Source organism: Sodiomyces alcalophilus (genome assembly GCF_042370955.1).
Source record: "Sodiomyces alcalophilus JCM 7366 unplaced genomic scaffold ACRALscaffold_7, whole genome shotgun sequence".
NCBI lineage: Eukaryota > Fungi > Ascomycota > Sordariomycetes > Glomerellales > Plectosphaerellaceae > Sodiomyces > Sodiomyces alcalophilus.
This window is the reverse complement of record NW_027263538.1, coordinates 1395461-1422756: the sequence shown is the minus strand read 5'-3', so window position 1 is coordinate 1422756 and position 27296 is coordinate 1395461. Positions and strand designations below refer to the sequence as shown.

The following is a 27296-nucleotide window of genomic DNA, read 5'->3' as shown; positions in this document are numbered from 1 at the left end:
GTATCCGTACTGCCACCTACCTACCCACCCTTGCGAGGTACGGACACACGACTCCATCAAACCACAATGTCACACCACATCCCTGGCACTGAAACAATGGAAAGCACATGGGTATAGCTCTGTACAACGTATAGCTTATGGATAAGGGATTTGTTACAACCTTCAGACTTATAGCATGGTCAAGTCTCTTGATCCCAACGATGTCATGTCCTAGGTAGGCACAGAAAGTACACATCATCGGAGAAGGTAAACAGAGGAGGGCGAGGATGCAGTCCCATATAAGTTGTAACAGTCCGTCTGCTCTTTAGCTCTATCGTCCTGCTTCAGTGGGAAATCTAGGACCACGGGACCAGGTCCGCCTCTTCCCAAGTAAACTATAGTAGCATTGATACCTGGCTTTCCAGCATTATGTCGCCTGCACACTTTAGACCAATTTCCCGAAGGCAATGGATATGTCCTGCTCACTATGTGAGAAAGGCTAGATATACTTCACTACTGTACCACGAATGGCGAGATGGGCAAGAAAAGGAGCACAATCTCCCATTAAGGGCTTCTATCCAAGTAACTAGGACAACTGTCCTCCCAGTTCATAATAGTACAGACTTGAGTTACACCTTACAAAGTACACGCCCCCGGTCCCCCGAGACCTCTCTTCTTACATCTTTTGCGCCTGCTCCGATGACTTGCTGGCAGGTATTGTCGACGGGTCGACACGACTGTCCTCGGCGGCCTTCTGCGCCGGAGACGCCTCGTTCCCAGCAGCCGCCTCGCCGTCCTCCTTCACGAAAAAGTCCTCCTCCTGCTGCTCGTACAGCGGCGTGTAGGCCTCGCCCTTGCCCGAGAGGTTGACCTCGGGGTCCTGCTTCGCAAGCTGGTACGAATCCTCCCACACGTAGTAGCGCTCCGTCAAGACGTGCTTGATCGCCTTCATCGTCCGTTTCACCTGCCGGCGTGAAAGCCGCACGTTAGTTGAGTTCTGAAAGTCTGCCCAGGCGTCCAGGGACTCGGCTGGGTATAAGATACAAAAGTGAACGGAGAAACTAATCGAGAATAATCACTCACCACGTCGTCCCGTGCATTGGCCTCGTACTCGCCGAATCCCAGCCTCGCTCGAGACCTCTCGGCGTTGGCCGTGGCGATGCGGTTCCGCTCCCGACAGCAAGCCCACCACAGCGCGTGTAGGTCCTCCCAGCTCTTCTGCCGCAGCTCACTCGCCGTCCACGGCCGCCCGTGGTTCCCGTCCTCCTCGGGCGTGTTCATCAGCTTCCCCTGGGCCGGGAAGAATTGCCAGAGCCCATGGTCCTTGTCCACGGTGACCTTGGGCTTGTAGTCGGCAGGCTTGGGCAGCGGGTCGTACGACACAGACAGAGGCTCGCGGGGTCCCGTGCGTCGCAGACTGCTGACGCCTCGGAGCCGGTTGTTGTCGCGCGTCTTGCGTTTCTGGTGCGATGACGACGTGGAAAAGGATGCCGTGGTGGGTTGGGTGGGACGCGGAAGGATGGTCGCGTTCCCCGCTGTTCGTGAAGCGAGGAGTGTCCGTTGGGATCGTGCAGTGTGCACGACGCAGCGCAGGGAAGATGCAAAGGTGGTGGGGGTCGTCATGGTTGCTGTCGCCTTCCCCGAATCCTCAGCATACAGAGCCTTGTTTCCGGGATGGTGGTGAAGCCTTTTTCGAGGAAACGCGAATAGAAGCTCGGTGTAATTTCTCGACCAATCATAATGTGTTCAGTCTCGGAAGCGGCTCGATAATTGCCCGAATACTGCGCCACATGACAGCCACGGACCTCAGGTCTAAGCCACGTGTCACCAGAGAAGCCACGACTGGGAGTTGGCAACGAACATTTATTAGAACGGCTATTATTTTTCGGACGCTGTGTCGGTATTTGGAATGGAGCAAGCGGCTTCAATGACAACTTTTGTGATAATACACAGTGATGTCATGTGCCATCAAGGGAACGGATGCCTCAGACACGACGCAATCAAGAAGCGTACACGTACCTACATACATGTGCCTGCATAGCATAGGGGAAGGTCTGTCGCGTTGGCTTGGTGGTCACCTTGAAATCTACCGGTATGGCCGTTCACACTTGGATGTCAGCCCTACGGTCTACAAACGGTAAAGGTCCAGCGACGGTGAGGTGAGCCACTGGCTTGTGTGGAGAGCTCCAGGGTCTCCGTACAGGCGTCGGCTGTTGAAACTGGGGCTTCCCGTCCGAAGCTTGGATCCTCCTCCACTTTGGCGTCTGTTGTGTAACAATGCGAGGGGGCGTGAGGAACGAGACGATGCCCATAAGCTCCTCCAAGGCAGGTACAACGTACATCGTACGTACAATGTTAGCGCTGTACGCAGGTACCCATTCCCACATCCGAATGTTTGTGAGGCCGGTGTACGTTGTAAGGGTAGGTGGCACGGATGTGAAGGTCCAGCGCGTTGGGACCCATTCTTCCATCCAGTTGGTGGCCATGTATGGAGTCCCCGATCGCATGAATGCGGAGAGAGGGGCCTTTCTGGGGAAGATGGGGGGGAATGAGCGGATCGCCTCCACCACACCTTGGAGAGTTGAGACTCCCATAAGCGATCCGCACGGTAAGGGAGGCATCGACGAACGGGTGGGCTCATGGCATCCACGCGGCTGAACAGCCTTCACCATGGGGCCCGCTTTACTGGACGGGTTCGGGCAATACCCGTACGGGTGTGCGGGTCAGCTGGTGGGTATCACAACAACCTCACTCAGAATTCTGATATAAAAGCTGCCATGGTCGACGAAACGAGTTGTTTCGCGTTTAAGGGATGGAGAGAGAATGTCGTCGCCAGAACGCCGCGATATGGCGAGTGAGCGTGTGTATGTACTCTCTGGCAGACGCTCGAATAGAAAAAGGGAAACACGTGTTCATCAGCATTCCGAGGCGAATTCGATGTCCCTTCGTCTTGGGATAGCCTCATCCATGTGCGGAAGAAAAGAATGCCACAGATGGAGAGAAACATGCACCCTATATTCTGCAATAAGCCAATTTACGCCGGCGTTTGGCGCAGGTCATTTCGTGAAGTCGCCAACCTCCCAGTGTGAACGTTTTCAGAAAAGGAAGAAAAAGAAACGCATGGCATGCCTGGATTCGAAACATGCCCGACCCGTCACCAGCATCACCAGGTTGACAACGCACGTTCGCATCGTTCAGTCAATCACTTCTGGAGTCGAATCGTGAACTCGTCGACACTGACACCAGCGCGACTTTAAGAAGGAATGTAGCAAACGATGCATGGCATGGACATGGCATTGACACCTCTGTCTGCCATCGTTTTCAGAGCATCAGAGGTTCTGTAGCATTGCACACGAGTCTCATTGCACAAAGACATGCAAATCGACGGTCCAAGGGATAGTCGATGGTGCACTTGGACCTCGAATCAGCTTCACGAGACAGATAGACCCTAAGAGAACGTTTCGGCATATCTTTGTATTCCCCCGGCTGCGCTCCATCGCAGACGCCTGGCCTCCCCGCCCAACCCCTGACCGCATCTCATCTCCGAGATCGCCCCCACTGTAACCGCCCACCGCCAGTTCATTACAACGGTACATGTGTACAACGTACGTTGTACATATGCGCTTCTTCGTATGAAAAATGTCGCGTGGTCTGCAGACTTTTTCCTGCCACCGCACTAGTGAGAATATTTCCCATGTCGGTTGCAGGCGAGTGTTGCGAATTGGAATGGCCTCGGTAGTGTACCGTTACCGATCCCCGATGCTCAGCCAGGGGCGCTCCAGCGAGTCAGATTGAGCGGCCCGTGGCAAGGAACTCAATAAAGATTGGCGGCTAGTGTGGTTGCCAAGAAACTGAGGAATTTTGCCATTGCATCGTGAGATAGACTCGAGCCACCTGACTCGTGGACGTTGAAATGGCGGCGGCGGCGGCGGCGGCAGTGGTGTCGAGACTTCCCATCCACGGAGTATTCGTCTTGCCCTCCCACTTTCATCCCACGCGACACGCGGACAGGACCAGGCTAGATAGCATATGTACAGCCGCCAAATAGTTGCTCCGTAATAATTACGAATACGTACAACGTACAACGTACGAATATGTAGGTGATCAGATCAAATGGGAACCGCACGATGAGCCGAAAGCCTAGTGGCATCCAAAGGGTGGGTCCCGTGCCTACCATTCATGGCCCTAGCGTTACACTAGAAACCCATGCTAGGCTCCCAGGATAACACCTAGCTAAAGTGTGATTCACACAGCCTACTATACTCTAAAAAGAATATTCAAGTGCGTTGCTCCTCTTAAGATACTATACGTTTTGCAGAAATAACTACCTAACTAGCCAATTTATCCACCCCGATATACGTTTGCCCCGATAGCGGTATTGTATGTAACGTCCTACGGAGTATTACATTCCCTCAAACCGAGATGGTGAATGATTAAATCTTGGCAGTGCCATTTCACAGTACTTCGTATGCCTCTTCGCGCATTTGTTGCGTCCAGTCGCCTACACCATTTGAGGCGCACTTTTCCGTGAAAATTGCCTCTTCCGTGTCTGAGGACATACAACGTACGGCGTTGCACAACGTTCTTCATTTGGGCTTCCAGTACGTTGTACGTTGTAAGACAAGTATCATTTCACGATGGAACACGGCAGTACTACCGAATCCTTGAACGGTACTTCGTATGCCATACCCCTCAACGTCCCGACCTCAAGAGCCACACGAAATCTCCCGCCAAGCTTGACGACTCAAATTCGACACCAATATCAATTGGACTCGAGGCATTTAATCTTTCTGACCGCCAGTATCGTGCGTGCATCGAATCGTTCACAGGGACCATTCGGGGCAGTGTTGTCCGCGATTCGGACTTCCTCAGGGAGCCATCCCGCTCAAGGAGTAATTATTTCTTATGAGTGGCACGGAGAAATAGGTGAAATTGGGCCTAGTCACAATACGCACCCGTGTGTCGGTGGCACTCTCTTGTCTGTGCATTTCCTATTCCGTCAAAAGGTGATGTCATATCCCAGCCTCTGCGGCTGTCCCCGAGAATCTCCAAACGACGACGTTGTGTCGTTGTCGTTGTACGTTGTACGTTGTATGTACAGTACGTACAAGGCCCGAATTGGGTGGCGGGCCGTTTCGACAGGGTAGAGTACATACGTATCGGACCAGCGGACTTGGCATCTCCCTCGGTCGTAGCTCGGAGGGGATCCCTTGCCCAGTTATGGATGAGATGGCACTGTTCCCGGCTGTTCCGAACGACAGGTGTACGTTGTACATACAGGCGCCGAGTTCACCGCCAAGTACCAAGTACACCCAGAACACACAAAATAGCCCACGTCGTTTTTCCGAATATGCCTGGGCTGGGTGTAAAGCGAAAAGCTCGGGGGTCGCAAAAGAGTAGGTAGGTCCTCGCGGGGATAACTTTGCTGGCGGCGCTCATAATCATGATAATAGCTTCATGTCGTGGGACAAGAAAAGCTTCCATGCGTAGCCTTCTCGAAAGAATAATGGAGACCATGACCCCCAAACTTCCCGCATGGGGTTTGATGGGGCCGTTGGACCCTCTCGCCAGACACAACTGACATGTCCCCTCTCCGCGCGCCGCCAGGGACCGAGGGATGCAGGGCTCATTCGGCCGCCAAACGTCCATCCTACCGCCGCAGTTGGTCTGCATGCAAAAATGGACGAAGGGTTAGAGCTTAGGTAAGTACATGTTATGGAAGGCTACACGTACATATGTATTGCATTTACCTAGTAGCTCGCAAGTTAGTGAGACAGAGAAGCCATTATCCGGAGCATCTCCGTACGATAGGCGTTACATTGTAGAGGTTTTATACACAGAACAACACGAAGTCTGCATGCAAATAGCATGGAAGTCTACAACGTACCTAGGTACCTGTTTTTTTTTTTTTTATCTCGACTCGGGAATGCTGCCAAGTTTCGTAATCTGAGCACGAAAGTATACAGTACATCAAGGTCGCATCAACAATGTACCCAAGGGCTTGGCATGAACCACAGGTAGCGCTGTACCTCGGTATGAGGTTTAAACTGGACGAACCACGTGTACGTCGTGGGGGTAATTTTTCTCCTCTCTTTTTTCAGGCGCCTGCGTGTTACATTGGAACTGGTGGTCTTGAGGGGATAACGCTCCGAAGTTGTGAGCATCACCAGGCATTCCACATAATAAGCTCTTCTACCGCCCTGGGTTTATTCTGTTCCAGGGTGCCTCGTTCCAGGCGTAGCTCCATGGCGCGAGAAATGTCAGGCCGTCGGCATCGTTTCATGATGGCCGCCGAATCTGCGTAAACGGGTCCAAATCGTGCCCACTTCCCGCAGGCTAGCACAGTGATCCACAGTTATCCCATGAGGCTCAGATATCTCGTCGGGCAGGGCATTGCTTGAGGCGGCTACGACGCACATGAATCATTGCATGCGATCGTGGCCTTTTTCTAGACGTACGTTGTATGCACATTTCACAACATGTCTGACCACGACAGCGTACCGTCCTGGGCTTGCTACGTAGGTATCTACCTATATACTTATGACTCGCGAGTTTCAAACCAGAATCGAGCTACGTGAGTTCCTGACCGTACACTAGTCGCAGGAAAACGGAACATAAAAAGTACGAAGTATACGTAGGTACTGAGCGGAGGGGTGACGGCTAATTATAACGACCTCGAGAGCGGTCTGCTGGAGGTGAGAATTGTGCTCCAGTACAACGTATGGCTCACCGTTCCACGCGTTTGTATCTTAGCGTCCCCCGATTTTGTCCGTGGATTCTTTTTTTTATTTCAGAAAACTGCTTTGCTCTGCCGATAAAACCGGTTCCTGTCAATTGAAAGGACACTTCAAAACCATGAACCCCCTCTCCTATTCATTAGCCCGAATCATCTGCCGGGTTTGAGTACCTAGGCCACGTAAGAGGGCGCTGACCAAGCACTCAAGCAGTAGCATGTACACTAATTGGCAACTCGACCATTCTGCATGGATGATCGAAAAGTGATGTAGTCCGCCGCGAAACGGCTAATGGGAAGTTTTCGTAGCTCCCATCCAAGTCGCGAGGGATGGGACGAATGACTACGAATACCTTACGTTGTAGGTGTTTGCTAGAATGGGAATACCCTGTTTATCGCGCATCTGGTAGTACTGCGTGTCAGTTACACCCGGAGATTCAAGCCGAATGTACCCCTGATTGTTAACTTGGGCAGCCGTTGACCGGTTCTCCCACTTGCAGGTAATATCTCTAATTACCAACCTAACCTCGACGGTTCTCCCACGCGTGCTCGGCAAACGACACCATCTTGACGGAGCAGAGGCAGCGTGTGATTAATGCTAACAGCTAATTAGGTACATATTTTATGGATGACGTCCATTAGACAGAGGAATTGATTGGATGAGACGTTTATATGTTACAAAGTTACAAAGTACGGCCAATAGTGCGCCATCATTGAACCCTTTTAAAAAGCTTACTTCGTACCTATGGTGGAAGAGACGATCGTCTCTGGCGCAACATTTTGTAATTTTACTACTAAATTACAGAATGACCTGCACATGACAGGAGCGCGTTGTTTAAACTGGCGGGCACGACTCGCGCGTTTCGGATTGGGTACCCTTTTGAGTAGGCACGCGACTACGTTCTACGTCCCTTTTTTTTCCGGCCTTCAGATAATTACCGCGCGTGGCGGTAACAGGACAAGTACTCCATACACGTGTAGAATGCTCTGCTGGAATGGCCAGTGGAGGAAGCGAGAGCAACAGAGTGGCCGGGAACGAGACTCCTTGCAGGATAACACCACAGCCTGTATTGATAACCAACTACGTTGTCTGTATTCACCTCCCCTAGCTGCTAGGTGCTCTGGGAAAGCCAACTATAAAAATGTGGTGATGAGACTTTACCAACTTTTAGGGAGAAGGATCTTTCCGCGTGCAAAAGGTGACAGGTCCAATAGGAAGATCAGGCTTTACCAAGAAATACGAATTATGATATCAATTTTATCAACTTGTTGACTTTGCTTTCGTAATAAGGCAGTACCTAATAAAAGGACCAGACAGGTATTTGTTTAGTATTTGCTTAGAAACAAGTGTTTTGACTGTACCGGTCTTCCGAAAGCGGTACTATCAAAGGAATTACGCTCTTCACTCTTCTTCCTTTACCCGCTGTCTCTCTCGCATCTTGATATTTTCCATCACTTTCCCTCTTCACTTTAAACGTTCTGCGACCAAACATCGTATCCCGACTCGGGGACGTGATTATTGGCCACGCTACATACTCCCGCCACCACTTATCTCCGATCTGACTCGTCTACGGGCAACAATACATAGCTTTAGATCGGGATATGTCATCATCCCCTCTAATTACCCACGGCTTCCTCCACTCCACCCTGTGTGAAACTGACAACGCACACACTAGGAAAAGAATACATAAAAAGGAAGAAGGCACTAATTAACCGGGAGTTGAAGCATAGGCAAAGCATTGCCATCGCATCATTCACCCGCATCTTGCTAGGCCGCCCTCCCACTCTGATTTCTTTTGCGGCTATTCCGACAATTTCTTTCCCTCTTTACCTTTATCTCTTCCCACCACCAGACATATACTACCCACGCTATACCCCTTTTGGGACACTTTTCTAATCTTTTTGCTACCGGCATCGGCGCCAAGTCAAGAAAGTACCCTCTACCTTGCCCTCGAGCGAAACTTTGGTACAAACACAAGGCGTCAGTCTCGAACCTTGTCACTAGCAAATTCACTAACGCACGAGCTGCCTTGCGTGCACCATAAGTAGGCCACGGTCTCCACTCCTTCCTGCCCCCTCCACTTTGTCCCTTTTAACCTCCACCCACTTACCCACCCAAGCCGACCCCCCCCCAAAAAAATCGGATCTCGACTCCAAAACGGTTTCTCTGCGCACGACGCACTTTCATCGTCTCTCGGTATCCTTTTCTACTTGGCCGATTCTAATCCTACACACACTCAAAACACTTTAGTTGAGCGTGACCCTCTTACCCACCCGTCACATTTCCCACTCTTTTCTTTTTTCTCCATCAAACAAGCGCGCGTCCTTTGCCGGTCCTATACGTCTCGGTCAGCACCTAAGACGCAAGAAAGGGCAAAACATCTAAAAACGTTCCCAGCCCCATTTTGCTCCACTCTGACCCTCCAAAGAAAAAAAAAAGGAAGGGGAAAAAAGAAACTCGACCAAACGGGATCAAAGTTGGAGCTCACCCACAAAAGCCCACTTTCTCCCCCAACACCAAAGCAAAACATCGGCACGCACGCGTCGTACATCCATCTGATACGCTCCTCTCCCGCTTAGATCAGACTCGACTGCACGGGGCATTGTCGCTGCGTGTTTGTGACCCCTCCCCCCATTCAAGGATATCGGGACTTCGACTGGCCGTTATCCTTGTTCAACGCCACTCGATTGCATCCATCCCACGTTGGAGTTTCTTTCGCGAGACGAACAATCGAGTCCACTCAGGAACGTGCTTTAACCCACCTTGTTACCTCCCATACTTCGAGCATCTAGCATCGACCAGCAAACCATCCAAGGAAACATGGACGCGACACAGTACCCGACCAACGGGTTAAACTCGAACAATTCACAATCCTACCCATCTCCACCTTCGGGAATCACGCCTCATCAACTTTCCCAGCATAACTCGCAGCAAAACTCCCCCGTTCCCCAGAATCACGCGTTGCCACCTTTGCAGCCCCAGTCGGCCGCCATGAACCAAATGTACGGCAGCAACCCGCACACGCCCCGCACGCCGGCGACCCCCAACACACCCAACTCCAGCGCGGGTACTAACCCCGCCGGCATGGCCAGCTATCCCACCACGGGCGCTCAGGCTGGCCGGGGCACGACATACCAGATGCCTGGTAACTATGCCCCGCAACCGCAGGGCTACCCTACCACCTCGGGCATGATGTCTCAAGCGACGTTGGCGCCTTCTCACCAGCACCAGCACCAGCACCAGCACCCGCAGCCCATCGCACCAGCGCCTGCTGGAGGCCGGGTCCCCCCCAATCTTCGCCCCATGCCGCCCGGAGGTGTTATGCCCCAGCCCGGCGTTCAGTCTCCCTATGGACCCGGTCCTCTGATGCAACAGCCTCTCCCGGATGGCGACCAACCCACCCACGTTGTCGGCTCCCAAGGTCGTCGCGGTATCCTGCCGAGTGCTCCTGGTCGTCCTGCGGCTCCTCAAGCGGGCACCGCAGGAGCCAAGAACACCGTCATCCCCGTCAAGGATGCCGACGGCAAGTTCCCTTGCCCTCACTGCACCAAGACGTATCTGCATGCGAAGCATCTGAAGCGCCACCTGCTGCGACGTAAGTTCATGCCTTTATTCGTCTCCCCTTGGGGTCGTCCCTGATCGTCGCTAGCAATGGAATATGCTAACTATGACATTGTTTAGACACTGGCGACCGCCCTTACATGTGTGTTCTGTGCCGTGATACGTTCTCCCGAAGTGATATTCTCAAGCGCCACTTCCAAAAGTGCTCGATTCGCCGCGGAAACCCTACTGGCGCCAGCCACCTGTCGCACCCGCAGGCCCATGTCAAGAAGAATGCGGCGGCTCAGCAGAAGGCTGCCGCGCTCGCCCAGGAGGGTAATGATCTCAACCACCTCAACACGCTGAACAACATGCCCCCGGAGGGCATGGTGCAGCAGTTTGGTATGATGCCGCAAGTGGCCGACGGCATGAACAATCTGCAACAACAACAAAACGACCAAAATCAGATGTCGCGGGCTAGCAGTATCGCCCGGCTGGACAATAACAACCAGCAGGATAGACGCGGTATGCCCGGACCTGTCATGGGAACGAACGGCCGGGGTGGCAATTTCGAGCAGGCACCCTATAACGGAGACGTGAACAACCCGATGCCGTCCAATATGAACCAGCAGATGCCCAACTACAACATGCCTCCGAATCAGAACCCGATGCCCATGTATAGCAACTCCAACCCGAACCAGCAGCCGGGCCTGGACTGGGGCCAGATGTTCCAACCCCAACCTTCGGGTAGGCAAAGCCACTTGTCCCATACGCCGTATGCTCCTTCTCGCTGACGACTGTTTCAGACGCAGATCGCAACCCGACAAGAGCCTAAATCCCCGATGTCCGCGAACACAGGGGAACCCCCGCTGTTATCCGATCCTTTATTCGACCAGTTGCGGACGAAGGCTGGCGACCAAGTCTCTTTGGCTACATTCGGCGTTAAAATAAGCAGCCTTGACATTTTCCTTTGTCTCAACCACTTTCGGATTCGACACTCATATGACGAGCTGTCTCGAACCGCTCTGCTGTTCAGATAACTTGTGCGCCCTGCGGGGGACGATAAGATATTGAGGCTGCACTGGCCACTTGGCGCGACCGCTTCGTTCCAATGCATCGCATCCTGTGCCGACATGGGTCGAGAACTTTTTCGTCATTCTTCTTGAAAGCTATTAGGATGAAGGCTGTCCTGGTACGGATCGGGCTACTAAGGACATGGGTCTGGGACGCTGGACTTTCCAAGAAGCCAGTGGGTACCAGGCATGGTTTATCGTGTTACGAACCTCGTCCGGTGTAACATCTACCTGTATGGGAGAAGGTTACTGGATCTTGGTTCTTACACGATGCGACTGGGTTTTCGGCATCTCTTCGTACCAGTATTGGCTAAGAGAGATGGTTTTCCATGGGCAACGGAACTCCGACGCCTGGGATCCAATATTCGGCACTGCACAACTACCCACACCACCTCTGATAGTTTAAGGGACACAGGGGGCACTTTCCTAGGTTCACATGGGCATCGGCGCTAGGCGGCACGGTTCGGTGGAGGGCATGGGTTACGCATGTGCATGTTGACGGCGTTTGTTTGTGACCTGTTTTCTTTTCCCGTCTTTCTGTTTTCACTTGTCGATTTTCCCCGTTTTCCCGTTTCCTTTTACACCTTTTTCCCGTTTTTATTTCCTTTCTCATCCGCATGTCTGACTGGCCCTGGCCAGGCACGGCGATGCGGATCGAGTCCATTGTCATGCATCAAAAAAAAAAAGCAGCCGGATTTGTGGTGGTTTGTTCTGATGTGCATTTTCCCCGAAGATGGTCCCTATGCAATAACAATAGACTGGGGGGGTGGAGTTGGTACTGCATTAGACTTTGTCATCAGATAGAGGTGGAAATGAGCCATTGGGCGGCCGTGACAGACGCTCTGGGGAGAAACTGGTCATGATGCGGAGAGGGCTGGGCTGTCATGACGCTTTGAGAAGTTTTCGTATTTTGCAACTTGGACACGGCCTCGTGCCGCTAGTTTAGGAATGATTAGGCCTTTGTGCAAGATGACTGGATTGGTAGCTGTGTCATTGATTCCTCTGCCATGCTCTGTCCGACCAGAACGAGTAGTTTCTGATCACCGGTCTTATTATACTCCGTTTTTATTACATCGACATGCCTCATACATCCGAATCCGTGGATCTTTCTTGGCCGATCGTTCAAACTGCGATCAGAGTGGTTTTTTGGTACGTGGGAGTCACATACTTCAGACAGGATATCAACTGGGTGAAAGGGCTGATTATGGGCGACGTCCTATGAGTTTATATATACAATGTTCTTTCCCCTTTGCATCAGAAGAATGAGCTAAGTAAAGTAACCGGCTGTCTCTCCTCCCTTTATGTAAAAGAGGTCAGAGGCTTTGAAGGGCTTGGTCTTCCTTGCGCAGCTGTATACAAGACGGACAATGGTGGTGTGAGGGGAGGGAGCCCTCAGCGTCCGCCGTCGGACCTGTCGACGACAGAGATGCGCGGGATGTAGCGCTCAACGGCGGCCTTGTCTTCCTCAGGGGGCTGGTACTTCTCCTCTGCGCGGTCGGAGAGCCATAGGCCGAGGGTGCCCCAGCCAATGATGCCGAAGCCGACAGCGATGCGGGTTTTGGGGGAGAGGTTCTTGTAGGCTCTGTTCGGGGCGGTGGTAAATACGGGTGGTTTTGGCGCGGTGGAGGTGTAGGGTGAAGGGCTCGTTGAGAATGGGGGTTGGTTACCTGAACATGTTCCCCGGTGAGTGTGATTGAGCGAGGAGAGATCACGTTAATGAGCCATCAATTGGGATGGCGGACACGGAGGAGGGGTCCGGATCGTGGGCCGGTGGTGATGCGGGATGTGGTGAAGTCTGGTGAGATGTCAGTAAAGGAGGTCTTTCTCTTCTTAGGAGGTGGTCTATAATCACTTCGTACTACGGACAAATAGAATAGCCTCGCAGGGCGGTTCGGTGAGGACTCCGGATGCAAATTACGGCGTGGTATCGATAATTGGGGCGAATGGCTAACGGACTGGCCTCGATTGAGGAAATTCTTCCCTCGTCCAAGCGGCACCCTTCGTTAGTGCAATAATTACTGGTTGGGTTGCCGAAAAAATGGTTCACTATCGAGGCGCGAGGTACGGGATGAAGTAAAACGGTACCCACGATACCTCTTAGGTATAGTGGGTAATCATTAATAACGAGTAGTTTCTTAGGCACCTATGCGCGTTACCTACTCATCACTTTTGCTTACTCACTGTACGGTACTCTGAAGGTACGAAGTAAGGGATTCGGGGTTAGGGTTGGGTCAGTTTTCAGTCGTGAAATAGGTACGAAGTACGAAGTACAGCAGGTGGTTCACAAGATGATGGTCCCAGCTTCTTCACTGGCGTGGGTCTCTGTACAACGGCTCGGAGACATCACAACTCTTTCTCACTCGCGCAATACGTCGCAAAACAGCGAAGAAAAAGGCGAGGACCCAGGCCTTGTCGGGAGCTGCACGTTACCACGGGGCCACTTCTCATGCCTCTCGTCTTCAAGCAACAACAAGCGAGCAACGGGACTATCCAGACCACTGGCCTCGACCTCGCCCAGACACTCCCGACATGAGTGTCGTTATAGCACAGGGGATGCAGACCCGAACATCCACGACAGCTTTGGGGGAGAACAAGCAACCTGACTGTTAACTAGAGCCCAAGTCTACGGCAAGATACTCGTCTCCATCGGACATCGCATCCTTGTTTTTCTCATGGACATACTACATGATCGTCATGATCAGCTCCAGCCCTGATCTCCCTTTCGTCCCCACCTTCATCTTTACCATATTTCTCTCCATCACTGATCTCCTTCGCTCCCCCACATGGGCAGATCATGTCTCTCCCATACAAGCTCGTGGACCTCGTCTTCTCCCACGTCGACTCGCCCGCCGACTTGAAGAGCTTCCGCCTTGAAGAGCCTCCGCCTTGCGTGCCACGCCTACTCTCACATCGGTCTTCGGCATCTCTTCAGCCATCCTTGACACCTCAGCTGATCTGTCAGGAGGTGTGCGAGAGAAGCGCGACGAAGGGAGACCGGCTAGGTATACGTTGTTGAACAGTCCGGTCGTGTATTTATAGCGGGACCAAGACGCGACGAGTAGGTACAGCCCATCATGCTGATACCCTGCGCCGTTTTCACCTCCCTCCCTCCAATAAGTAGAATGGAGATGCGGGCGCATTGAACTGAGAATCACAGCGAGTTGTATTGAGTAGAAAGCGCAATCAAAGACAGAAAACCATACATTTCATCCGACGACCGTCTATCATCAGTCCATCCCGAGCAAGCGCACCTGATTTCCGCTTCGTTTTGGCATCTGCGAACCAATAAACCCATCCGAGGGGATACGATCCGATCGATACCCGAGGAAGAACGTCCCGTCCAGTAGAGACCAAAAGAAAAGCACAAGGGAGAGTAAAAGGTAGAGTAGCAAAGAAGCAAACCTAAGCAGGGAATGGAGGGGAACGCCAAAGCTGGCGATGCGATACTCCCGCTGTACGCTGCAGTTTGGCAGACTTTTTATCGACTTTTGTCACCAACCGTTTACCCCGTTGCAAGTGACAACACCTTTTTGCTATTCCATGGCGGCAGACAGCGATCCAGCCATACGAAGGAAAGCCTAGTGAGAGCACGGCGAAGCACGCCATAAAGGGTGGTTCAAGTCGTGAGACGAAGGAATCAATGTCAGATGGTTCCTGTACCCGTGCTCCGAGGTCCCTGCAACGCAACGAGTAGGCAGACAACAAACGAGGCCCACGGGTACCGCTTCGGCTTTCTCACTTGCTCACCATGCTTCAAACATGTGCACCCAGCGACCGCCGACGGCCATCCTTCTGCAGCATTGGAGACTAGTCATCGAGAGAGAGAGCGAGAGCGAGAGAGTAACCGGCGTCACCATAGCAGGAAACGTAAACAGTGGGCGGTAGCATGTGGTCGGATGAAAATGGAAAAAGGCGGCTCAACTCAACATGTCTCCCCTCCCCACGAGTGCGTTCAGAGATGGACGTCAAGATCATGTAGGCGCGAAGAAGAGAGAGAGACGCCTCAATCCCAAAAGTAACGGCGAGCGGTATCAATGTTTTTCCCAAGTCGATAAAAGAAGAACGGCCCGTCAAAAGAAGAAGAAGAAGAGAGGAACGATCCCGTCAATCATGGGGCCAGCATTCAGCAGAGGACAACACGTGTCAGGAGGTTTCGTTGCATCGTTCAAAGTCGCGAGCGGAGTACGGCGAGGTTCTTGCTTCAGACAATTCCGAGGATGGGGGAGGCGCGAAGGGCAAAGAAGTTGTGTGCCCCTGACACAGCCAGCATCAGCATCACCCCGGCGTTTCGTGTCAAAGCGGTCGATGCTGTCCCCGGTTGGGTTGGTTAAAATGCCGAAAGAAAACACAGCATCAAAGAGATCAAGCAATACGGCGGATTATGAGTTGTGTCGGCGGCAAAATCAGGCGTCAGGCGTCATCGGAAAGAATATAAAAGAAGAAGAAGAAGACAAAGATCCAGGGCGAGTGAAACTTCATCACATCACGCAAGGTGACTTGGCGCGCGGTTTCCCGAGGCACAGAAGATCAAAACAAGGCAACAGCACACACGTCTGGTCCTCACTGGGCTCCGGGAGGTGGCGCGCCAGCAGCAGGGGAGGCACTTCCGCCGCCCTGCTGCTGCTGGTATACCAGCGACTGATACCAGAGGGCCAGGTAATTCTGGTAGCCGCCATCTGTAGTGGAGTGACGACGATTAGCGGGCTGTTTTTGCTGCTTGCAGGGGCTGCTGTGTATGAACAAAAACTTACATTGTGCGTATGGGTCGGAGCCATCTGCGGCGGCCGGAGCTTGCGCGGCCGGCCCGTTGGCCTGTCCTGTAGTGTTAGATCCCTGCTGCGAGTAGTTGTCATAGTCATGGTGCTGGCGCCCACGGCCACCACCACCACCGCCGCCGCCGCCACCACCACTTTTCTGGCGCTGTGTATACAGAATAGATTAGCAAAGTCCCTCGGACGACGGGGAGGCATTCTGTTCACGTACCACGGCTTCCACCTTTTCTTCAATGGACGCCTTGGCGCGGCTGATGCTGTCGGCGGACCCTACGAGAGAAATCTCCCGCTGCACTTCGCCGGGGCCGGACGACTGTGCGACGTTGATTTTGCATCCGGTGACGTTTTGCATCTCACGGATCGTCTCGCCGCCTTTTCCGATGATCATGCCGACGGCCTCGGATGGGACGTAGATGGTATCGTTCATCCTGTCATGACCGCCACCGCCGCCGGCGCCACCGAGCTGATCTTGCCTCCCTCCTTTCCTCTGTGTCGGTTGGCCCTCCCCGCGGCTGTCGCTGTCGACAATCTCCATGATCAGGTCCTTCGCTTGGGCGGACGCCTCGGGCGATCCGATCAGGTTGACCGGCCGTAGGCCGTTGATGCTCTTGTTCTCGCTGGTAATGTTGATGTGGCATCCGGAACGTTCTTGTAGGTCGCGGATCGTCTCGCCACCACGGCCAATAATGAGGCCGACGGTCCGATCGGGCACCATGATCTGAACGCAATCTTCGCCCTCTTTGAGCGGGATAGACTCTGCCCGCTGGTCGTTCTGCTGACGAAGGGCGCCACCGCGGTTGATGACGCCCATGCCGCTGTCTTCGATGATGCGGTTGATGGCCGTCTTGACTTCCGCCCGACGGGCCTTGGGACCGGAAATCCTGCAGGAGCGGTACGGGCCGCCGTCGGTGGGGGGCATGAACTGCACCCTGCACCCCGACTCGCCCTCGATCCGACGGAGGTTCTCGCCCTGTCGGCCAATGATAAGTCCGACAAGACTCGACTCGATGGAGATGGTCTCCGAGTGCTCGTCGCCTCCGTCGCCTCGCAAAGGAGACCGCTCACGGCCGGTGCGGGGGGAGAAAGGGCGGCCGCCGCGGGGACCGGGAGAGTAGGAACGGTCGCGAGCCTGGCTCTGACCGTAGGTCCGGGAAGAAGCCCGTTCATCGCGGCGCTCGTCGCGATACGGGTTGACGTGGTCGCGGTATGGATCGCGTCGCGAGGGGGGAGAGCGGGAACGAGAGCTCCCCCGGTACGCGCGGGGATCTTGGGCGCGAGGGGGTTCATTGGAGTAGACGACAGGGCGATCGTAGGGGCTGACGCCCTTCTCGGCAGCAAAGGCCTTTGCTTGGGCAATGGCATCTGCGATGCTAACGGTGCCGGAATTAACGGGACGAATGGAGCTCAGATCAAGGGTGCCGGTGGATGATGGTTGAGGAAGAGGGTAGCTGGGGGCGCCAGGATACTGCTGAGGGGGTGGCGCGGCCTGGGGCGCGGGAGGGTAGGGAGGTGGTTGAGCGCCAGGCGGAGCGGCGTAGGGAGACGGCGCACCAGGCTGGGCTGGGTTGGGGGCTGTCGAGGAACCTCGCTGGGCCGCGCCTGTGGGTTGTTTGTTAGCTTAGGAACTGATGACGGTAGGTAGGGAGTCGGCTTTGCTTTGCTTGCTTTGCTTGCTCTGCTCTGCTTGCTTTGCTTACCTAGGGCGGCGAGGATTGAGGAAATGTCGCGAGGGGGTTCGGCCATGGTGTCTGGTTCGGTCACTCGCTCCAAGGCTGATGATGGAAATGGGAAATCCGAATCAAGTCGATGGAATTTCGGGGCCTGCTTCTTTCGATGCCGAAAGCTTGGAGAGAATGGAGAGGCGGGTATTAAATATGAATGCTCGCAAGGCCTTTGTCCTCAACGAAAGACTCACAGCCGGCAGTGTTTCGACCGGTAATTGTTGGGAAGAGAAAAGGGCTCGCAAGTCTGATTTCGGGTTTAGGACAAACTGGTCGCTGGAGAAAGAAGGAAGAAGAGGAGAAAGTGAGCTGGCAAGGCGGGGAGGTGAAGATGAAGCCGCAATTGTTTGTCCAAGAGGCTGCCACACACAAGAGACAAGCCTCAGGCAAGGTTGTGTAGGTACGAAGTATGTGTACGAGGTTGCGCCCACACCGCCTGCCCAAAAGAATCAAGGTGAGGGATCGGCGTCCAGTAAGAATCTGACTAGGAAAAATGAAAATGAAAAACCAAAAGAAGGTTAAGCCCCAAAGCAAAGGTCACGTGTTTTCTTTGTCATCTCGTCTCTTATCTACCTAGGTACCGTAAATAGATTCTCGCTTGAAGAAGTGACTTGGGTTTGTTTTGTCCTTTGCTTTGTCACTACAACGTACCCGACTTGCTCATACTAAGGTACCTAAAGAAAATACCGACCTTTGTTTGTTTCCTTGCATCTGAAGGTTAAAGTTGAAATTTTACACGCAGACCGTATCGTCGTCGCTGATCAAACGATCCGGAGACTACAAAGTATTAGAAAGTCAAAAGTCCACAGAACGGAGATGATAGTTTATGTACGAAGTAGAGGACGACCTATTCAATACGTGTACATACGAATATGGTGCCCGTACAACGTACATCGTAGGCGCCTCCGTAGCGCTGGCATCGACAAGGGTCTCTTGACGAAATCTGCCCAGGACTCTGATTGGCCAGTTCTACAGTGGAGCTGGCGGCAGCAAATGTCACGTGGATCCCGCACCAAAACTCCTACCCCTCCGTCTGACTCCAAGGACAGGACTCAGATGAAATGACCACGGCTGCTCCCACACGCAGTCCTACCCTACCTACCCACCGTGACCGCTTTTAGCCAGTCACGATGAGCCTCCAGTGCTCCCATACCCTGACGGTAGCCAGGAACCGTGGACCCTAGACGTCAAATGCCAATTGCTTGACGCTCAGCGGGTCGTCACTTTCTTCCTCCCAGTCACCAATCGATTCCTTTTGGTCTCGGACTCGTCATACAGTTGGACATTGTTCCAGGAAACCAGACGTTTTCAAGTGATTGCGCCTACCTTTCTTTGTCTTCAGGGTCATCTCTCCCATGACTAACAGCGTAGTGGTTTGTTCGTCCGACCCGTCTAGTCGTCTTTGGGCAGTCGTTTTCCTGCCTCCTTTGTCGACTCTGTCATTCGAGCCGAGTCAGTCAGCTCCCGGCGCCTAAGTACAAAGTGAAGTGACAGTATGACCGCTTGGCGTCTCACCGGAAGGGCCTTCTTGTGCGGCAAAGATGGCCCAAAAGTTGGTCATGGTGCGAGAAGAGAGCGATAATGATGCAATCACGCGGTTTCTTTTCCCTTCCTTGGCCCGGCCTACGTCCCGTACGTACGCTCCTCACGGCAGCCTACGGGAAACGCTCAGTCAGTCGTTACTGTTTGGGGAGCCGCCCACGCCCTCGATAACCCCGGCGTCGTAGGTTTTGGTTGGCTATCAGCGGCTGCGAAGCGCGTCTACCGGACGACGTCAACCCAACCACGGCCCTGTCTGCATGGCCTTTAACCTTTGCCATGTATGAAACCTCCGATTGGGACGTCTTGGGCGTTTCCGAAAGGCCAGGACCCGTCCAGTTGAAGCGTTGCTATTGGTGTTATTGTTCATTGTTCACTGTTGACGGTTCATTGTCCCTTGCTCGCACATTGAGTCAAGTGAGCCTGATTTTTATTTTTATTTTTATTTCCTACTCTTTGAATCCCATCACCTGGCCTCTGGCGGGGAGTGATTCTTATTGTCCCCCGTTGCCCACTGTTCCCGTTCACTCTCCTTCCATTCTGATCTTCTTTTGTTCCTTCCCATTGTCTTTTCTTTCACTTGTTATTCAAACCACCTTCCATTGTCCATCATGTGTTGAATCAGACGTCTTTTACATCTTGTTCACTCTTCTGACTTTTCTTCTCCTTTGTCGGCCTGTCTCTTTTCGTTTCTTACTTTCGAATCCAGCTGTGCTGCGTTTTATACACGACATCTAATACTTTCTCGCCTCTGCTTCGTTCGACTATCTTCGGTCTCACATCTCCGGTCTCTCATCTCCCTGACCCTTCATGACCTACTAGTCTCTTCCCTCTCCCTCTTCCGCGAATACCTTTTCTACTCATACCTCCATCTCATACTTCATACCTCTACCGCGAAAAAAACTCGCCATGGTACTCTGGAGACGTAAAGAAGAACCAGACGCCTACCCGGCCGTCCCCGACTCCCTACGCACCGACTCGATCGAGCTGGACGGCGCGAGGAAAACCCGACAAGCCCGTGCCGATACCGCCCCCAGCGTCACGCCATACCTCAGCCTACGAGCCAGGCTGTCGCAAATATGGCTGAACCGCTGGACCCTCCTGCTCCTGCTCGTCCTTCTTCGGGTCTTGCTCATGATGGTGGATCTTGACGAAAACGTCGACGACGCCAACCGCGAGGCCGTGTCCGCCTGCACCAAGGTGGAAGACGTCGGCAGCGCCATGGCCTCCATGCCTCACTACCTCTCCGTCGGCGTCAACGAGCTTTCCGCCCAGGGCATCGAGGCGTCGGTCGACGCCCTCGTGGCCGTCCTGGACCTCATGATCACGGGTGTGCAGGGCCTGATCATCTTCATCATCAACATGGTGACCGCCATGTACACGTGCCTCATCACCGCCTTCATCCACGGCAGCCTTGACGTGGCCGCCGACGTGACGGAAAAAGTCACCAACGCCATCAACCGCACCATCCAGGGCATCACAAACTCGCTCGAGTCGCGGGTCGATCGCATCGAGGACGGCATCGGCAGCGTCATGGACGCCATCGAAGACTCCTTCATCGGCGGCGTCTTCCCCGATTTCCCCGACATTGATTTTTCCGGGCCCATCAGCGACCTGCGCGACATCAAAGTCAACACGGATAGCTTCGTCGACGACATCAACCGGCTGAACGACGACCTGCCGACGTTTGAGGAGGTCCAGGACGCCACGGCCGGGGCCATCGCCATACCCTTCCGGCTCCTCCGCCAGACCATCCACGACGCCCTGGACGACTACCGCTTTGACCGGTCCGTCTTCCCCGTGGCGTCCAAGCAGGCGCTGCGTTTCTGCTCCGAGAACAACACCATCTCCGAGTTCTTCGACCAGCTCCGCGACATGATCCGCGCCGCGCGGACGGCCTTCATCGCCGGTCTCGTGGCGCTCGCCGTGCTCGCCATGGCGCCCATGGCCTGGCTCGAGATTCGGCGTTGGAGGCGGGAGAAGGAGCACGCCCGCATCGTCGGCGACAGATCGTACGACCCCATGGACGTGGTGTACATCGCGTCCCGGCCCCTGACGGCGGCGTGGGGCATCAAGATGTCGTCCCGGTTCCAGGGCCGGCGGCAGGTCCTGGTGCGCTGGGCGTGGGCGTACGCGACGTCGCTGCCGGCGCTCTTTGTGCTCGCGCTGGGGCTGGCGGGCCTCTTGGCGTGCCTCTGCCAGTACATCATGCTGCGGGCCATCCAGGACCAGGTTCCCAAGCTGGCCGACCACGTCGGCGAGTTCGCCGACGAGGTGGTCACCAGCCTCCAGGCGGTGTCGCGCGAGTGGGCCGACGACGCCAACGGCGTGGTGGCGTCGACGCAGAGCACCATCAACGACGACCTCCTCGGCTGGGTCCGCGAGGCCACGTCGACAGTCAACGACACGCTGACCACCTTTACCGACATGATGACGCTGGGGCTCGAGACGGTGTTCAACGGAACGATCCTCAAGGGCCCGATCGAGACGGTCATTTACTGCACCATTGGGCTGCGCATCGAGTCGATCCAGAGCGGCATGACGTGGGTGCACGACCATGCCAAGATCGCGCTGCCGCGGTTCCCCAACGACATGTTCAGCAACGGCGCGCAGGACTCGATTGGTGGCGACTCGGACACCACGACGTTCCTGGCCACGCCGTCGTCCGTGACGACGGACGAGGTGACGGGGGCGGTGCAGCGGGTGGCCGACCGTCTCCGGGCGCACATCATCCAGGAGCTGCTCATCTCGACGGGTATTCTGATGCTCTACGTCATCATCGTGCTCATCGGCCTGGTCCGAGCGCTCCTAGGCATGGCGACGCCGGACAAGGGACGAGGCGAAGGCGGGATGCGGTATGCCTCCTCCGGCGACGACGGGCCGCACGCGACACCTGCCGGGTCTCATGGCGCCGATCACCGGTTCGCGGCGTTTGGGGATGGCAGCCACGCGAGGGCTGTGCATGACGACCACTATGCGCGGGACATGAACGACGAGAAGACGGTGGCGGCGGTTTCGGGAGGGCACCCGCGGGAGGTGTATCCACCGCAGAGGACCAGCTCGTATGGGCAGCTTGAGTCGGCGCACTCTAAGCATTAGTGGTGGACGGAAGAGGAATAAAAAGAAAAAAAAAGAAAAAGAAAAAAGAGGGCAAACAAATGCCTCTTACACAAACTGGGTTGGGTCCAAGATTTCTTCTGCCATGGCTGGACCAGAAGCAAGGGATTCGTTCGTTGGCTACTTAGGGCATCATTAGAGGGACAGTCGGTTTATCACCTCGGGTTATGTTTGAATGAATTTTACAATGTGAGAATAGGAGAGCAATGGTTTCAAGCGCAAGAAGTATACCGACTGGCCGCTGAGGCTTTTTCCACCGGGAGGCTTAGCGCTGCCTTTTCTGTGGTCGACTCGAATTTTCGTTGCCTCGGTTCGACGTTGACGTTGGTATATAGACATGACATAGATATCACATTCTTTTTCACCATTCCGATTCAACAGTCATCATTCTTGTGATACAGAATACTCTGTGGTGGCAAGACAACGAGTAAAAAGCCATCATTCTTGTGATGCGACGCAACGAGTCGACACGAATAACCTCACCCGGCTCGGAACAAACACAAGAAACCGAGGCCGGGAGCGGAGTAGTCGGACCAAACCCCGATGGAGTTCCACCGAGATTCCCGTTTCGGCACCTCCGCCCTATGACTAAGCGGGACAGCCGGTGGCAGCTGGCCAGTTGGTACGTGCGTCCTGCGGCCTGTCAAAAAATAACCCCGCTACCGCCGCACGTACCACGTCCATTACCCCACAGAGTCCGACTCTGGCCATCGGAGCTTTATCGCCCCTCCTGCCCCGCGCCACTCTGGAAAAGCACCGCCGCTTCCCTTTTCACTGCTTCGACTCCTTAAAAGCAACCCGATTCCCTGCCCAGTCAAGGTGGAGAAACCCCCATTTACAACTCAATTGATCTCTTTTTGCTCTTGTCGAGGTTCATAGAGGCAATATGGAGGCTATTCGGCAAGCGTTTCAGCGTTGCAAGGCGCAAAACCGGGTGAGTTTTTCTTTTTCTTTTTTTGCCCCTCCTTTGGATTTCCGGGCAGAGGAACGAGGCAATAGTCTTGCATTCTTTCTGATGATGCTCTTGCGAGAGGCTGGCGCAAGGGAGGACACTTGGATCGGAACCAGGCTAACCAAATCATTGATATCGTTCTAGTCTGCGCTCGTCACGTACGTCACAGCCGGCTATCCCACCCCGGAGGAGACTCCCAGTATTCTCCTTGCGCTGGAGAAGGGCGGAGCAGGCAAGTTTCCCTTTGCCTGGATAGAAGAAGGTCAATAATCTGACCGTCCTTGGTGCCTACAGATGTTATCGAGGTTGGCGCTCCTTTCACCGATCCCATTGCCGACGGTCCGACTATTCAGACATCCAACTCGGTAAGTTGATCCCCCCGTCAATGGCTCCAAGAGACTTCGACTTACAGGCTGGCTGGCAGGTGGCATTAAAAAATGGCGTAACAATTCAGTCGACGCTCAAGATGATCAAGGATGCGAGGAGTCGGGGCCTGAAGGTTCCCGTCTTGCTCATGGGTTACTATAACCCGCTCCTGAGATACGGCGAGGAAAGGCTCCTGGAGGACTGCAAGGACTCTGGACTCAACGGCTTCATCGTTGTTGATCTGCCCCCAGAGGAGGCCATCTCTTTCCGCAAGCTCTGCACCAAGGGAGGGTAAGATTGCGTTGTCCACCATCTACCCCTACATCTCCGTCCATTTGAAGCTGATTTTACTTCCTCCACTTTTCAGTCTTTCTTACGTCCCCCTGATCGCCCCTGCAACATCCGACGCCCGCATGAAGATTCTCTGCAAGCTAGCCGATTCCTTCATCTACGTCGTCTCCCGCCAAGGCGTCACCGGCGCGCTCGGCACCCTAAACGCCGCCCTCCCCAGCCTGATCGACCGCGTGAAGAAGTACAGCGGCGACAAGCCGGCCGCCGTCGGCTTCGGCGTGAGCACGCGGGAGCACTTCCAGAGCGTGGGCGCCCTGGCCGACGGCGTCGTCGTGGGCAGCCAGATCATCACCACCCTACAAAAGGCCACCGACGAGACCCGCCTCCACGACATTGAGCAGTACTGCGCCTACCTCTGCGGCCGGGACGACGCCACCGACGGCACCACCAGGGAGGTCGGCATCGTGGAAGCCGTGGCCGGCGCCACCGAACCCGAGGGCAGCGCCACCGTCAGCGACGTCATCACCGCCGAGCAGGACGACGACCTCGTGGCCCAGCTCGCCGCCATGCACGGCAAGATCCCCGAGCGCTTCGGCGAGTTTGGCGGCCAGTACGTCCCCGAGAGCCTGATGGACTGCCTGTCCGAGCTGGAGGAGGGCTTCAACCAGATCAAGGACGACCCGTCCTTCTGGGACGAGTACCGCTCCTACTACGACTACATGGGCCGCCCGGGCCACCTGCACCTGGCGGAGCGGCTGACCGAGCACGCCGGCGGCGCCAACATCTGGCTCAAGCGCGAGGACCTGAACCACACCGGATCGCACAAGATCAACAACGCCCTCGGCCAGCTCCTGCTGGCGAAGCGCCTGGGCAAGACCAAGATCATTGCCGAGACGGGTGCCGGTCAGCACGGCGTCGCCACCGCTACCGTCTGTGCCAAGTTTGGCATGGAGTGTACTGTATACATGGGTGCTGTAAGTGACTATACATCGGGGGAAAAAACAAAAGAAAACGAACGAAAACAAAAAGAAATAGAAAAAATACTGACAGAACTATAGGAGGACGTCCGCCGCCAAGCACTCAATGTGTTCCGGATGAAGCTTCTCGGCGCCAAGGTGGTGGCCGTCGAGGCCGGCAGCCGGACACTGCGCGACGCCGTCAACGAGGCCCTGCGCGCATGGGTGGTCAACCTCGACACCACACACTACATCATCGGGTCGGCCATCGGCCCGCACCCGTTCCCGACCATCGTGCGGACCTTCCAGTCGGTCATCGGCCGGGAGACCAAGGAGCAGATGCTCGAGAAGCGGGGGAAGCTGCCCGACGCCGTCGTGGCCTGCGTCGGAGGCGGCAGCAACGCCACCGGCATGTTCTACCCCTTCGCCGACGACCCGTCCGTCAAGCTGCTCGGCGTCGAGGCCGGCGGCGACGGCGTCGACACCCCGCGCCACAGCGCCACCCTGTCCGGCGGGACCAAGGGCGTGCTGCACGGCGTGCGCACCTACGTGCTCCAGGACGAGCACGGCCAAATCTCCGACACCCACTCCGTGTCGGCCGGCCTCGACTACCCGGGCGTCGGCCCCGAGCTGAGCGCGTGGAAGGACAGCAACCGCGCCGAGTTTGTCGTCGCCACCGATGCCCAGGCCTTCATCGGGTTCCGCCTCCTGAGCCAGCTGGAGGGCATCATCCCCGCCCTCGAGAGCGCCCACGGTATCTACGGTGCTCTGGAGCTGGCCAAGACCATGCCCAAGGGGAAGGACATTGTCATTTGCCTGAGCGGCCGTGGAGACAAGGATGTGCAGAGTGTTGCCGACGAGCTGCCCAAGTTGGGTCCTCAGATTGGGTGGGATTTGCGGTTCTGAGCAGGGATGGGAAGAAAGGGAAGCTTCACGTAGAAGATACGCGGGTATAATACCATCTACTTCAGATATTCAGGCGTACATTGGGGTTATTCGGTACCTGGGGGAAATATACAACAACCCTTTGAATGAAAACGACATCGGTGCTCGTGAAGTGTACCTATCGTGGTAATACAACAACTTCTTATACATATGATACACATACATAGCAGGCAAAACAAGACGTGCAGCCAGTCTACGGCTTCTTGGCCTGTTCCTCCGCATCCCGCAGGACAGCCTCATCCGCAAGATCGTCGGCGAGCAACGCCTCAGGGACCTCGGCCTCCTCTCCCAAAGCAAACTCCACCTCGGCCGCCTCGGCCGCCGCCTCCTCCATAGCCTTGACCTGCGCCGACCGGCGGACCAGAATCTCCCTGCTCGCAGCGCTGAGCGGGCCCGGCGTGGCATAGTCCATCATGACCTTGACCAGGTCCTCGTTATCGGCGGGCGAGCCGGGCAAGGGGGGCAGGCCGAGGCGAGCGCGGTCCTCGTTGAAGCGGGCGCGGACCGAGGCGGTCTGCATGACGAGCCAGCGGAGACGCCAGCCGCCGGGGCCGAGCTCGCGGACGCGGGCGGCCTTGGACTTGAGCACGTAGGCGTCGATGCCGCCCTCGCGGCGGATGGTGCGGAGGACGCGCAGGGAGAGCCGGGTGCGGACCCAGGCGCCCAGGGCGTCGGACCAGAGGCGCTTGCGGTGGATGTTGGGGCGCCACGTCCGCAGGCTCTTGACTTTGTGGTCGGACGAGATGTTGTGGCCGGTCCGGATGGTCGCGGTGCCGTAGAGGCCGTTGTTGGATTGCTTGTAGAGGCGCCGCTCGCCGTAGGGGTAGGGCGGGACGGGGTCCTTGGGGATTTGGTGGAGCGCGATTGTTTTGGTTTGGGTGGGCGTTGTCGTGGAGAAGGGGCGTCGGGTGGGGGATGGTGCTTGGATGCGTTGTTGTTGTTGTTGTGACGAGACGGAGAGTCTTGTCAGGGTTGATGTGAGGGTGCGGAGGGAGGCGGCGGTGCCCCTATGGGGGGTGAGGTGCCGCATTGTGAACGGTTAAGGGCGTCGTTGTTATGGGTGCATCGGGTAGAGGGTTGGCTGTCCTCCGATTGCGACGTTCGATTGCGAGTGGACGAATTGGCTGTGTTGTTGTGACGCTGAGCCTTGGAGTTGTGCTCTGGATGAAATTGTATCGTGGTTCTGCCCACATGCAGATTTTCGGTGTTGATCGGATCTCGGAAAAGGGTAGTTCCGTAGACCCACTTAAAACGGTCATGTGACACCGTGTGCCTTTCGCGATAACATTTCGACCGAAGCTGAACCCCTTG

General features: G+C 55.1%; 14 protein-coding genes across 14 annotated transcripts; 6 read left to right on the top strand and 8 right to left on the bottom strand.

The window, feature by feature from the left end:
• Window positions 1–62: 62 nt before the first annotated feature.
• ACRALDRAFT_1077508 (mitochondrial 54S ribosomal protein uL29m) lies at window positions 63–1649 on the bottom strand. The gene is made up of 2 exons (XM_071018652.1): window positions 1063–1649; window positions 63–943 (listed from the first exon to the last, which is right to left on the bottom strand). The coding sequence occupies exons 1-2, from the start codon at window positions 1600–1602 to the stop codon at window positions 656–658; spliced, it is 828 nt and encodes a 275-aa protein (XP_070872456.1). The 5' UTR covers window positions 1603–1649; the 3' UTR covers window positions 63–655.
• A 1000-nt stretch (window positions 1650–2649) lies between these two features.
• On the top strand, window positions 2650–3279 carry ACRALDRAFT_212501 (uncharacterized protein; the record flags this gene model as incomplete). The annotated part of the gene is made up of 6 exons (XM_071023892.1): window positions 2650–2709; window positions 2736–2772; window positions 2816–2839; window positions 2899–3064; window positions 3141–3192; window positions 3226–3279. 6 exons carry the CDS (start codon window positions 2650–2652, stop codon window positions 3277–3279), a joined length of 393 nt encoding a protein of 130 aa, XP_070872455.1.
• A 29-nt stretch (window positions 3280–3308) lies between these two features.
• Window positions 3309–4156, bottom strand: ACRALDRAFT_212502 (uncharacterized protein; the record flags this gene model as incomplete). The annotated part of the gene is made up of 7 exons (XM_071023893.1): window positions 3309–3317; window positions 3348–3407; window positions 3438–3537; window positions 3596–3755; window positions 3794–3830; window positions 3874–3963; window positions 4070–4156. 7 exons carry the CDS (start codon window positions 4154–4156, stop codon window positions 3309–3311), a joined length of 543 nt encoding a protein of 180 aa, XP_070872454.1.
• A 252-nt stretch (window positions 4157–4408) lies between these two features.
• Window positions 4409–4888, top strand: ACRALDRAFT_212503 (uncharacterized protein; the record flags this gene model as incomplete). The annotated part of the gene is made up of 4 exons (XM_071023894.1): window positions 4409–4438; window positions 4477–4587; window positions 4631–4784; window positions 4809–4888. The coding sequence occupies 4 exons, from the start codon at window positions 4409–4411 to the stop codon at window positions 4886–4888; spliced, it is 375 nt and encodes a 124-aa protein (XP_070872453.1).
• A 29-nt stretch (window positions 4889–4917) lies between these two features.
• On the bottom strand, window positions 4918–6262 carry ACRALDRAFT_212504 (uncharacterized protein; the record flags this gene model as incomplete). Its single annotated transcript, XM_071023895.1, has 4 exons — window positions 4918–5025; window positions 5401–5646; window positions 6009–6102; window positions 6147–6262. 4 exons carry the CDS (start codon window positions 6260–6262, stop codon window positions 4918–4920), a joined length of 564 nt encoding a protein of 187 aa, XP_070872452.1.
• Window positions 6263–9533: 3271 nt separating this feature from the next.
• On the top strand, window positions 9534–11047 carry ACRALDRAFT_2029265 (uncharacterized protein; the record flags this gene model as incomplete). The annotated part of the gene is made up of 2 exons (XM_071020580.1): window positions 9534–10308; window positions 10395–11047. 2 exons carry the CDS (start codon window positions 9534–9536, stop codon window positions 11045–11047), a joined length of 1428 nt encoding a protein of 475 aa, XP_070872451.1.
• A 204-nt stretch (window positions 11048–11251) lies between these two features.
• ACRALDRAFT_212506 (uncharacterized protein) lies at window positions 11252–11990 on the bottom strand (the record flags this gene model as incomplete). Its single annotated transcript, XM_071023896.1, has 7 exons — window positions 11252–11422; window positions 11469–11487; window positions 11537–11553; window positions 11594–11705; window positions 11763–11775; window positions 11811–11863; window positions 11911–11990. The coding sequence occupies 7 exons, from the start codon at window positions 11988–11990 to the stop codon at window positions 11252–11254; spliced, it is 465 nt and encodes a 154-aa protein (XP_070872450.1).
• A 76-nt stretch (window positions 11991–12066) lies between these two features.
• Window positions 12067–14085, bottom strand: ACRALDRAFT_212507 (uncharacterized protein; the record flags this gene model as incomplete). The annotated part of the gene is made up of 16 exons (XM_071023897.1): window positions 12067–12084; window positions 12116–12205; window positions 12244–12311; window positions 12405–12453; window positions 12491–12524; window positions 12561–12573; window positions 12608–12675; window positions 12738–12993; window positions 13071–13121; window positions 13193–13372; window positions 13508–13518; window positions 13612–13635; window positions 13687–13847; window positions 13875–13904; window positions 13954–14007; window positions 14059–14085. 16 exons carry the CDS (start codon window positions 14083–14085, stop codon window positions 12067–12069), a joined length of 1134 nt encoding a protein of 377 aa, XP_070872449.1.
• Window positions 14086–15180: 1095 nt separating this feature from the next.
• Window positions 15181–18150, bottom strand: ACRALDRAFT_2049065 (uncharacterized protein). The gene is made up of 4 exons (XM_071021559.1): window positions 17796–18150; window positions 16310–17697; window positions 16078–16246; window positions 15181–16002 (listed from the first exon to the last, which is right to left on the bottom strand). Exons 1-4 carry the CDS (start codon window positions 17839–17841, stop codon window positions 15887–15889), a joined length of 1719 nt encoding a protein of 572 aa, XP_070872447.1. The 5' UTR covers window positions 17842–18150; the 3' UTR covers window positions 15181–15886.
• On the top strand, window positions 15254–15711 carry ACRALDRAFT_2021809 (uncharacterized protein; the record flags this gene model as incomplete). The annotated part of the gene is made up of 5 exons (XM_071020072.1): window positions 15254–15272; window positions 15306–15466; window positions 15498–15574; window positions 15600–15648; window positions 15688–15711. 5 exons carry the CDS (start codon window positions 15254–15256, stop codon window positions 15709–15711), a joined length of 330 nt encoding a protein of 109 aa, XP_070872448.1.
• A 1879-nt stretch (window positions 18151–20029) lies between the features above and the next one.
• Window positions 20030–22473, top strand: ACRALDRAFT_1065279 (uncharacterized protein). The gene has a single exon (XM_071017122.1). It carries the CDS (start codon window positions 20268–20270, stop codon window positions 22455–22457), a length of 2190 nt encoding a protein of 729 aa, XP_070872446.1. The 5' UTR covers window positions 20030–20267; the 3' UTR covers window positions 22458–22473.
• Window positions 22467–22846, bottom strand: ACRALDRAFT_1065280 (uncharacterized protein). Its single transcript, XM_071017123.1, has one exon. The coding sequence runs from the start codon at window positions 22812–22814 to the stop codon at window positions 22641–22643; it is 174 nt and encodes a 57-aa protein (XP_070872445.1). The 5' UTR covers window positions 22815–22846; the 3' UTR covers window positions 22467–22640.
• A 515-nt stretch (window positions 22847–23361) lies between these two features.
• Window positions 23362–25946, top strand: ACRALDRAFT_2043840 (uncharacterized protein; the record flags this gene model as incomplete). Its single annotated transcript, XM_071021383.1, has 6 exons — window positions 23362–23409; window positions 23572–23659; window positions 23722–23792; window positions 23852–24084; window positions 24161–25058; window positions 25143–25946. The coding sequence occupies 6 exons, from the start codon at window positions 23362–23364 to the stop codon at window positions 25944–25946; spliced, it is 2142 nt and encodes a 713-aa protein (XP_070872444.1).
• Window positions 25947–26442: 496 nt separating this feature from the next.
• Window positions 26443–26832, bottom strand: ACRALDRAFT_2068789 (mitochondrial 54S ribosomal protein bL28m; the record flags this gene model as incomplete). The annotated part of the gene is made up of 1 exon (XM_071022127.1): window positions 26443–26832. A coding segment is annotated over one exon (390 nt), but the record flags the coding sequence as incomplete, so codon positions are not given.
• Window positions 26833–27296: the final 464 nt, after the last annotated feature.

Coding starts and splice junctions, on each gene's coding strand:
- ACRALDRAFT_1077508 (XM_071018652.1), bottom strand. CDS start 1,602: ATGACGACCCCCACCACCTTTGCATCTTCCCTGCGCTGCGTCGTGCAC. Junction 944..1,062: donor CCAATGCACGGGACGACGTG/GTGAGTGATTAT, acceptor TCACGCCGGCAG/GTGAAACGGACGATGAAGGC.
- ACRALDRAFT_1065279 (XM_071017122.1), top strand. CDS start 20,268: ATGGTACTCTGGAGACGTAAAGAAGAACCAGACGCCTACCCGGCCGTC.
- ACRALDRAFT_1065280 (XM_071017123.1), bottom strand. CDS start 22,814: ATGTCTATATACCAACGTCAACGTCGAACCGAGGCAACGAAAATTCGA.
- ACRALDRAFT_2049065 (XM_071021559.1), bottom strand. CDS start 17,841: ATGGCCGAACCCCCTCGCGACATTTCCTCAATCCTCGCCGCCCTAG. Junction 17,698..17,795: donor CTCAATCCTCGCCGCCCTAG/GTAAGCAAAGCA, acceptor AACAACCCACAG/GCGCGGCCCAGCGAGGTTCC. Junction 16,247..16,309: donor AAGAAAAGGTGGAAGCCGTG/GTACGTGAACAG, acceptor CTGTATACACAG/CGCCAGAAAAGTGGTGGTGG.